The 11270-nt window shown below is 46.4% G+C and overlaps 1 protein-coding gene across 1 annotated transcript in view; it reads left to right on the forward strand.

The window, feature by feature from the left end:
* LOC126455485 (uncharacterized) overlaps positions 1–10394 on the forward strand; it is a 349352-nt gene extending 338958 nt beyond the window's left edge. The window contains exons 3-4 of the mRNA XM_050091237.1: positions 3619–3873; positions 10266–10394. Coding sequence (XP_049947194.1) covers positions 3619–3873; positions 10266–10373 — 363 coding nt within the window. The 3' untranslated portion in view covers positions 10374–10394. The remainder of the gene's footprint in view (positions 1–3618; positions 3874–10265) is intronic.
* The last annotated feature ends 876 nt before the right edge of the window (positions 10395–11270 follow it).

Below are 11270 nucleotides of genomic sequence, written 5' to 3' on the forward strand. Positions count from 1 at the left end.
GCAGCAATGCAGGCTGCTATTCTCCCATGGAGACGATCGTAGAGATGCTGGATGTAGTCCTGTGGAACGGCTTGCCATGCCATTTCCACCTGGCGCCTCAGTTGGACCAGCGTTCGTGCTGGACGTGCAGACCGCGTGAGACGACGCTTCATCCAGTCCCAAACATGCTCAATGGGGGACAGATCCGGAGATCTTGCTGGCCAGGGTAGTTGACTTACACCTTCTAGAGCACGTTGGGTGGCACGGGATACATGCGGACGTGCATTGTCCTGTTGGAACAGCAAGTTCCCTTGCCGGTCTAGGAATGGTAGAACGATGGGTTCGATGACGGTTTGGATGTACCGTGCACTATTCAGTGTCCCCTCGACGATCACCAGTGGTGTACGGCCAGTGTAGGAGATCGCTCCCCACACCATGATGCCGGGTGTTGGCCCTGTGTGCCTCGGTCGTATGCAGTCCTGATTGTGGCGCTGACCTGCACGGCGCCAAACACGCATACGACCATCATTGGCACCAAGACAGAAGCGACTCTCATCGCTGAAGACGACACGTCTCCATTCGTCCCTCCATTCACGCCTGTCGCGACACCACTGGAGGCGGGCTGCACGATGTTGGGGCGTGAGCGGAAGACGGCCTAACGGTGTGCGGGACCGTAGCCCAGCTTCATGGAGACGGTTGCGAATGGTCCTCGCCGATACCCCAGGAGCAACAGTGTCCCTAATTTGCTGGGAAGTGGCGGTGCGGTCCCCTACGCCACTGCGTAGGATCCTACGGTCTTGGCGTGCATCCGTGCGTCGCTGCGGTCCGGTCTCAGGTCGACGGGCACGTGCACCTTCCGCCGACCACTGGCGACAACATCGATGTACTGTGGAGACCTCACGCCCCACGTGTTGAGCAATTCGGCGGTACGTCCACCCGGCCTCCCGCATGCCCACTATACGCCCTCGCTCAAAGTCCGTCAACTGCACATACGGTTCACGTCCACGCTGTCGCGGCATACTACCAGTGTTAAAGACTGCGATGGAGCTCCGTATGCCACGGCAAACTGGCTGACACTGACGGCGGCGGTGCACAAATGCTGCGCAGCTAGCGCCATTCGACGGCCAACACCGCGGGTCCTGGTGTGTCCGCTGTGCCGTGCGTGTGATCATTGCTTGTACAGCCCTCTCGCAGTGTCCGGAGCAAGTATGGTGGGTCTGACACACCGGTGTCAATGTGTTCTTTTTTCCATTTCCAGGAGTGTAGTACAGCTTGTTGCAAATTGGCATCATGTGTACATGTAAATACAGCATTGTGGCTGCAGTGAACGGTTGACGTGCCAAGTCTTGGAAGTTATCTTTCAGTGTACTATACGCTTTGTTCTGCGACGCGATCGGCTAAATGTGTTATCTCTCAGACTTCCAGAAAGGGCAACTCGTCGGTGCGCGGTTAGCTACGGTTGAACAGTTTAGACGCACGACAGTGTGCACGCTAATGTTAGCATGGACAAAATATGATAAAGCATCATCGGGGAAGAGGAGTAGTGGGCGAAAGCCGAAGTTACCTGACAGGAACTGACGAGCATTAATGAGGACTGCAATGTAAATGTCGTGTGGCTAGGGCCTCCTGTCAGGTAGACCGTTCGCCGGGTGCAAGTCTTTCGATTTGACTTGCGCGTCGATGGGGATGAAATGATGATGATTAGGACAACACAACACCCAGTCCTTGAGCGGAGAAAATCTCCGACCCAGCTGGGAATCGAGCCCCGGCCCTAAGGATTGACATTTTGTCGTGCTGACCACTCAGCTACCGGGGCAGAATTGGATTGTGTTTAGACAACATAAGTGACTACAGAACTCGACACTCGCTTGAGTAGGAATCTGTCGACAAAAACAGTACGGGGGGGACCTTGACAGGGCTAATATTCATAGACGGACTGTAATGGTGAAACCTTAATAACGGAAGCCAACGCAAAGCTGCGAAAGAAATGATGGCACAATCATAAAACTTGGACACTTAATTACTGCAATGAAGTGGTTTTGTCCGACGAATCATAGTTTACGTTGTTCCCTACAATCGGCCGTGTTTATGTATGGAGAATCTCAAAAGAAGTCTACGATCCGGCGTGGCTGTTTCCTACAATTAACCATAGCGGAGGTTTCGTTACGATTTGGGCGGCTACATCGTGGTATTCTGCTGGTTTTATCATTACCCTCACTGGCCGGATTACTGCGAATGGATATCTCGGCATCCTTGATAACGATGTGCTTAATATGAGTAGCATATTGCTGCCAAACACTGCGATATTCGAAGGTGATTGTGCGCACTTACACACAGTTAAAAGATTCAGGCGTGGTTTGTGGGCCGCGCGGGATTAGCCGAGCGGTCTCAGGCGCTGCAGTCATGCACCGTGCGGCTGGTCCCGGCGGAGATTCGAGTCCTCCCTCGGGCATGGGTGTGTGTGTTTGTCCTTAGGATAATTTAGGTTAAGTAGTGTGTAAGCTTAGGGACTGATGACCTTAGCAGTTAAGTCCCGTAAGATTTCACACACATTTGAACATTTCGAACATGGTTTGTGGAGCTTCAGAATATCATCAGACATCTTCCTTGACCAGCACAATCACCAGACCTCAACATGGCTGAAACTTTATGGGGAGTTTTGCAGCACAGAGTGAGGAGCAGATTTCCAGCTGCAACATCGTTGAAGCAATTGGCGGATGTTTTGTACAAGAATGGGATAAAATTCCTTTGGAAATTCTACAAATGTATTCAGCGAAGAACTTCAGCTGTCCTCAAAGCCTATGGTGGTCCAACTCCTTATTAATAAATAAATAGTAACTGCGACATATTCGCGTATACAAACAGTTGGTTCAAATGGCTCTGAGCACTATGGGACTTAACTTCTGACGTCATCAGTCCATTAGAACTCAGAACTAGTTAAACCTAACTAACCTAAGGACAACACACACATCCATGCCCGAGGCAGGATTTGAACCTGCGACCATAGCGGTCGCGCGGTTCCAGACTGTAGCGCCTAGAACCGCTCGGCTACTCCGGCCGGCCATACAAACAGTGATCTAATACTATCAAATGTTTTTTATTCCAGTCTTTGACCACAATATCAATTCTTTAGACGATGACCGGTTTCAGTCCGTAATGACCATCCTCAGATCTTTTTTTACACCATGTCCTAAAGTGATAAGGCTATAATGGCATCGTCAAAACATATAAATATCATGAGCACAGTATCGTAACCTAGATCTAAAATAAGGTGTAGAATAGGCCACACCGTCCACACAGTCATTATTGCAACTCAGTATTCAGTCGTTATTGCAATAATGACTGTGTGGACGATGTGGCCTATTCTACACCTTATTTTAGATCTAGGTGACGTTGCTGTGCTCATTATATTTATATGTTTTGACGATGCCATTATAGCCTTATCACTTTAGGACATGGTGTAAAAAAGATTTGAGGATGGTCATTACGGACTGAAACCGGTCATCGATATTGTGATCAGAGACTGGAATAAAAAACGTTTGAATAAATAGTGTGTACATCTCAGGTGTTCATATTATTTTGTTCACCCCCCTGTACCTCGATCGAGCAGATACCGTTAACTCGGCTGCGTTTACACAGGTGACCACGCTGCCCACGATGAGCACATTACCGACCGCATCGTCGGAGGAGACGGACTCGGAGCCAGAGTACGAGGAGGACGCGGAGGCGGAGGTGGGGGCGGAGGTGGGGGTGGAGGAGCCGCTGCTGGCGTCGCTGACCGCCGTGGCGTCCTCTGTCGGCGTCCGCACCTTCCGCGGCGTCGGCAGCAACCACAGCGGCGTCGCCATCGGGGCGGTGCACGGCCGCCATGTTGTCATAGAGCCGGACCTCAAGGTAAGTCAATAGACGACTGGCCTACTCCAAATCCGAAATCTCTGCATCTCATTCCGCGAAGCTGGGCAAGTTTCCGTACGAACATTGTGATGAAAGTGGACACATTACCTCGTCAAATACATTGAAATGAGCGTTTGTTGTCATAGGCCGGGAGGCCCCTCACGGGTCAGGTCTTATTACATTCGACGCCACATTGGGCGACCTGCGTGCCGGATGGGGATGAAATGATGATGAAGACAACACAACACCCAGTCCCTGAGCGGAGAAAATCCCTAACCCAGCTGGGAATCGAACCCGGGCCCCTTAGGACGACAGTCCGTCACGCTGACCATTCAGCTTTCAGGGTGGACGCCAAATACATTAAGACTGACTGTTAACATTTCCTATACTATTACGTCCCTGTTTACTGGCTGCCTTGTCATTGGTTCCTAGTACCATGTAAGATTAGGCACTGCTTCTATCATTCCTTAATACACTGTCCATCGACGTCACAGATTTATTTACTCTCCACCAACTGACGTATAGAACAATAAGGCACAGTAGCAGAAAACTTAATTCCTACTACGCTGCAGTAAAATGGGTGACAATTTGCAGGCTAGTACTGCGAAATTATGCCCTTGCTTGACAGGGTGGTACTAGAACAGTAATGTGGCAACACGATAAGAAATAATCAATAAAATATATACTTTGAATTTGGCTTTTTAAAATTCGCTGTTGTTTTATTTGATTATTTCTGCTATGACTTCTCAAATGGACCTATTTCACTGTCCACGCTAGATATGCGGGGTAACTTGAGTCTTGTTTTCGTAGCAGCAGTATAAGCTAGTGAGCTGCTCAGTCTGATGTTGTTCCTTGCAAAGTGAAAGTACCAAAGGCTGAAACGTTTTCAGTTTTTAATTTTTGACTTGAGCAAGTCTGCTCTAAACTTTGGCTATTGCCTTCTAGCTATGTAACTTTACGTAGATAACCTTTTTATGTTATGATTTTTTCATCTTGGTTAAAGTTTCCGTCAGACGTATTTTTCTATACAGGGCTATTACAAATGATTGAAGCGATTTCATAAATTCACTGTAGCTCCATTCATTGACATATGGTCACGACACACTACAGATACGTAGAAAAACTCATATAGTTTTGTTCGGCTGAAGCTGCACTTCAGGTTTCTGCCGCCAGAGCGCTCGAGAGCGCAGTGAGACAAAATGGCGACAGGAGCCGAGAAAGTGTATGTCGTGCTTGAAATGCACTCACATCAGTCAGTCATAACAGTGCAACGACACTTCAGGACGAAGTTCAACAAAGATCCGCCAACTGCTAACTCCATTCGACGATGGTATGCGCAGTTTAAAGCTTCTGGATGCCTCTGTAAGGGGAAATCAACGGGTCGGCCTGCAGTGAGCGAAGAAACGGTTGAACGCGTGCGGGCAAGTTTCACGCGTAGCCCGCGGAAGTCGACAAATAAAGCAAGCAGGGAGCTAAACGTACCACAGCCGACGGTTTGGAAAATCTTACGGAAAAGGCTAAAGCAGAAGCCTTACCGTTTACAATTGCTACAAGCCCTAACACCCAATGACAAAGTCAAACGCTTTGAATTTTCGGCGCGGTTGCAACAGCTCATGGAAGAGGATGCGTACAGTGCGAAACTTGTTTTCAGTGATGAAGCAACATTTTTTCTTAATGGTGAAGTGAACAGACACAATGTGCGAATCTGGGCGGTAGAGAATCCTCACGCATTCATGCAGCAAATTCGCAATTCACCAAAAGTTAATGTGTTTTGTGCAATCTCACGGTTTAAAGTTTACGGCCCCTTTTTCTTCTGCGAAAAAAACGTTACAGGACACATGTATCTGGACATGCTGGAAAATTGGCTCATGCCACAACTGGAGACCGACAGGGCCGACTTCATCTTTCAACAGGATGGTGCTCCACCGCACTTCCATCATGATGTTCGGCATTTCTTAAACAGTAGATTGGAAAACCGATGGATCGGTCGTGGTGGAGATCATGATCAGCAATTCAAGTCATGGCCTCCACGCTCTCGCGACTTAACCCCATGCGATTTCTTTCTGTGGGGTTATGTGAAAGATTCAGTGTTTAAACCTCCTCTACCAAGAAACGTGCCAGAACTGCGAGCTCACATCAACGATGCTTTCGAACTCATTGATGCGGACATGCTGCGCCGAGTGTGGGAGGAACCTGATTATCGGCTTGATGTCTGCCGAATCACTAAAGGGGCACATATCGAACATTTGTGAATGCCTAAAAAACTTTTTGAGTTTTTGTACTTGTGTGCAAAGCATTGTGAAAATATCTCAAATAATAAAGTTATTGTAGAGCTGTGAAATCGCTTCAATCATTTGTAATAACCCTGTACATTATTTTACAGGGTTTTTAAACTTTCATTCTGAAGGATACATCCTTAGAAGTGTCGAAACCTACATAAATGTTTTAAACAATTACTTGCAACCGGTCGGTTGTGTTATTTCTTGTTGAAATAACGTAAATAGAGGTCTATATCCTGGCGTCAATCTACGTAGAATTTTGGACCACATTCAATGCTCCCGCATTATGACGCTTTTGGAGAAGGAGAATCACCTCTGTAAAAGTCAAAACGGAGCCAGCAAATAGAGATATTGGAAAACAGCTCCATGCGTTCGTCCGTGAGGTCTACAGCTTCGTAGACAACAACGTCCGGTTTGATACTGTGTTTCTTGACCTGAGGAAGAAATTCGCTGCAGATCCACACAGCCGTATAGCCAACAAAATACGAGGTAACTGTGTATCGGACCGGGTAATGGTTGGGCTAAGGACTTGCTAGTAGATAGAATTCAGCATGTTGGTCTTAACGGGACGAAATCAACAGATGTCCAGGAGATTTCGGGAGTACCATAACGGAGTGTTACAGAGCCATTACTGCTTACAGTTTATGTTAATGATCTAGAGTTCCAAAGTCGGAAGCACATTCCTGGATGTTCTGTTGCCTATAGGAACGTTGTAACGCCAGAAGACTTAAGTGAAACGCAGGGCTTGCAGAGTATCGACGATTGGTTTAGGGACTGGTGGTTGACCTACAACGTAAATAAATGTAAGATATGGCGCAGAGGATCAAGTAGGTAAAAAGACGAGGACTAATAGAAATCCTTGGGTAACAGAAGAGATATTGAATTTGATTGATGAAAGCAGAAAATATAAAAATGCAGTAAATGAAGCAGGCAAAAAGGAAAACAAACGTCTCAAAAATGAGATCGACAGGAAGTGCAAAATGGCTAAGCAGGGAGGGCTAGAGGATAAATGTAAGGATATAGAGGGGCATATCATTAGGGGTAACATAGATATTGCCTTCAGGTAAATTAAAGAAACCTTATGGGACTAGAGAACCATTTGCACGAATATCAAGAGCTCAGATGGAAACCCAGTTCTAAGCAAAGAAGGGAAAACAGAAAGGTGGAAGGAGTATATAGAGGGACCTGAAAGAGCAGTTGAACGGAATGGACAGTGTCTTGAAGGGAGGATATAAGAGGAACATCAACAAAAGCAAAGCGAGGATAATGGAATGTAGTCGAATTAAATCGGGTGATGCTGCGGGAATTAGATTAGGAAATGAGACGCTTAAAGTAGTAAATGAGTTTTGCTATTTGGGGAGCAAAATAACTGATGATGGTCGAAGTACAGAGGATATAAAATGCAGACTGGCAATGGCAAGGAAAGTGTTTCTGAAGAAGCGAAATTTGATAACATCGAGTATAGATTTAAGTGTTCGGAAGTCGTTTCTGAAAGTATTTGTATGGAGTGTAGCCATGTGTGGATGTGAAACGTGGACGATAGATAGTTTGGACAAGAAGAGAATAGAAGCTTTCGAAATGTGGCGCTACAGAAGAATGCTGAAGATTAGATGGATAGATCACATAACTAATGAGGAGGTATTGAATAGAAATTTGTGGCACATCTTGACTAGAAGAAGGGATCGGTTGGTGGGACATATTCTGAGGCATCAAGGGATCACCAATTTAGTATTGGAGGGCAGCGTGGTGGGTAAAAACCGTACAGGGAAACCAAGAGATGAACACCCTAAGCAGATTCAGAAGGATGCAGGTTACAGTACGTACTGGGAGATGAAGAAGCTGGCACAGGATAGAGTAGCATGGAGAGCTGCATCAAACTCTAGACGGAGAACCACAAGAACAACAACAACATAGTGCATAATTAGGCAAGGGATTGACTGGTGTTTGATTACACTACTGACAACAAATCTCCGTAAACAGTAGAGTTGCGCACTGACCAACACTACGGATCCGTAGTTTTTGTAGGGTATATGACTGATGTAGTAAATGGTAGGATTGATGGTAATACTGGTAGCACTTTTGGGGAGAGGAACAAAAATGAATTACAGCCGCTCATCGTACAGTGTTAGACCGTTACGTATTTTATATCCTTACAAAATTTGATAACATTTTACAAGTAAAAAAAAAAAACAGCTGCTCACGTAACTTCTGCTCTTTTGCGTAACTAAAACAATTAGTTTTGCAAATACAGTTTACATGCAAAAGCACAAAAAATCTTCATAATTATTATTGTTATTTTGTACTCAACAGAATGTTCTCCATACTGGCCGAAGGTATGAGTTTCCTGCTATAGCTGATAAGTGCGAAAGTTGTTTAGCAGTAAGAGAAACATGTTGTATAAAAGCTCGAAGAAACGTTGAAGCGATGTTTGATATGTTTTTGTTTTGCAATTTTGTACACTTTGCGTTTTTCGACGGAATCGCGTTTTCTAGCGCTGTATGATAAATCTGTATTTTTATTTTTAGTAAACATCCCTCTGTTTCATGTTACAATTCAACAATTTTCGAAAAAAACCTGAATTAAACAATGACAATTGCAATTTCGCTACAAATACTGATTAGTTTTAAGTACACTACTGGCCATTAAACTTACTACACCAAGACGAAATGCAGATGATAAACTGGTACTCAGATATATTATAGTAGAACTGACGTGTCATTACATTTTCACGCAGTTTGGGTGCATAGATCCTGAGAAATCAGTACCCAGAACTGGCCGTAATAACGGTCTTGATACGCCTGGGCATTGAGTCAAACAGAGCTTGGATGTCATCTACAGATACAGATGCCCATGCAGCTTCAACACGATACCACAGTTCATCAAGAGTAGTGACTGGCGTATTGTGACGAGCCAGTTGCTCGGCCACCATTGACCAGACTTTTTCAATTGGTGAGAGATTTGGAGAATGTGCTGGCCAGGGCAGCAGTCGAACATTTTCTGTATCCAGAAAGGCCCGTACAGGACTTGCAACATGCGGTCGTGCATTATCCTGCTGAAATGTAGGGTTTCGCAGGGATCGAATGAAGGGTAGAGCCACGGGTCGTAACACATCTGAAATGTAACGTCCACTGTTCAGAGTGCCGTCAAAGCGAACAAGAGGTAACCGAGACGTGTAACCAATGGCACCCCATACCATCACGCCGGGTGATACGCCAGTAAGTTGATGATGAATACACGCTTCCAATGTGCGTTCACCGCGATGTCGCCAAACACGGATGCGACCATCATGATGCTGTAAACAGAACCTGGATTCATCCGAAAAAATGATGTTTTGCCATTCGTGCACCCACGTTCGTCGCCGAGTACACCATCGCAGGTGGTCCTGTCTGTAATGCAGCGTCAAGGGTAACCGCAGCCATGGTCTCCGAGCTGATAGTACATGCTGCTGCAAACGTCGTCGAACTGTTCGTGCGTGTGGTTGTTGTCTTGTAAACGTCCCCATCTGTTCACTCAGGAATCGAGACGTGGCTGCACGATCCGTTACAGCCATGCGGATAAGATGCCTGCCATCTCGACTACTAGTGATACGAGGCCGTTGGGATCCGGCACGGCGTTCCGTATTACCCTCCTGAACCCACCGATTCCATATTCTGCTAATAGTCATTGGATCTCGACCAACGCGAGCAGCAATGTCGCGATACGATAAGTCGCAATCGCGATAGGCTACAATCCGATCTTTATCGAAGTCGGAAACGTGATGGTACGCATTTCTCCTCCTTACACGAGGCGTCACAACAACGTTTCACCAAGCAACGCCGGTCAACTGCCGTTTGTGTATGAGAAATCGGTTGTAAACTTTCTTCATGTCATCACGTTGTAGGTGTCGCCACCGGCGCCAACTTTGTGTGAATGCTCTGAAATGCGAATCATTTGCATATCACAGCATCTTCTTCCTGTCGGTTAAATTTCGCGTCTGTAGCACGTCATCTTTGTTGTGTAGCAATTTTAATGGCCAGTAGTGTAACAGGCTGGAGGATAAATATATAGAACAAAGTGTTCCGTAGATTATGCAGCTCTTCACATATTCACAGCGATTCCAAGCATATTTTGCAGCGCAGACGTGGAGGAAGAGAGTCACTGGTGTTGTGGAACATAGCGACAGGGATGTGGAGCCATGACGACTACAGTGCCGTGGCCAGCTGCGTTAGTTTGCTCGGTTGAGAATCCATGGCGCGAGCAGCCCGATCGACGTGGTCCCACAGTTCATCAATTGCGTTTAAATCCGGTGAGTTTGGTGGACAGGACAATATGGTAAACTCATCCTGCTGCTCTTCGAATGAATGAAATATGGAGGGGGAGGGGGAGGGCGAGAGAATTTCGTTGCTCCACATGTACCATCCACCAATCACCGTAAGATGGCTTGCGAATTATAGATGTAGATGTTAAAATATCAATATCTGTAGAAACCAGCAATTGCGGAGCGTCGCATTAAAAACAAGCATCAAGTTATTTTGGAAGTGGGAAAAATGAGGCAACAACTTCAACCGGGACAAAATGTTTAAATCTGTGTGAAATCTTATGGGACTTAACTGCTAAGGTCATGAGTCCCTAAGCTTACACACTACTTAACCTAAATTATCCTAAGGACAAACACACACACCCATGGGCCCGCCGAGGTGGCCGAGCGGTTCTAGGCGCTACAGTCTGGAACCGCGAAACCGCTACGGTCGCAGGTTCGAATCCTGCCGCGGGCATGGATGTGTGTGATGTCCTTAGGTTAGTTGGGTTTAAGTAGTTCTAAGTTCTAGGGGACTGATGACCTCAGAAGTTAAGTCCCATAGTGCTCAGAGCCATTTGAACCTTTTTTGAACACACACCCATCCCCGAGGGAGGACTCGAACCTCCGCGGGACCCGCCGCACAGTCCACGACTGTAGCGCCTGAGACCACTCGGCTAAGCCCGCGCGGCTCAACCGGGACAGCGACTATAACTTTGGTGGTGTAGAATTTATGGAATCGGACATTCGATGATGTGAGGTTAACAAGTAATGGACAGAGATGTTTACGTTTCCAAAGAGTTCTGTTGTGTTTGTATTTCCAAGACGACATAATAAGTGTC

The sequence above is a fragment of the Schistocerca serialis genome, chromosome 2 (genome assembly GCF_023864345.2).
Source record: "Schistocerca serialis cubense isolate TAMUIC-IGC-003099 chromosome 2, iqSchSeri2.2, whole genome shotgun sequence".
NCBI classification, from domain to species: Eukaryota; Metazoa; Arthropoda; class Insecta; order Orthoptera; family Acrididae; genus Schistocerca; species Schistocerca serialis.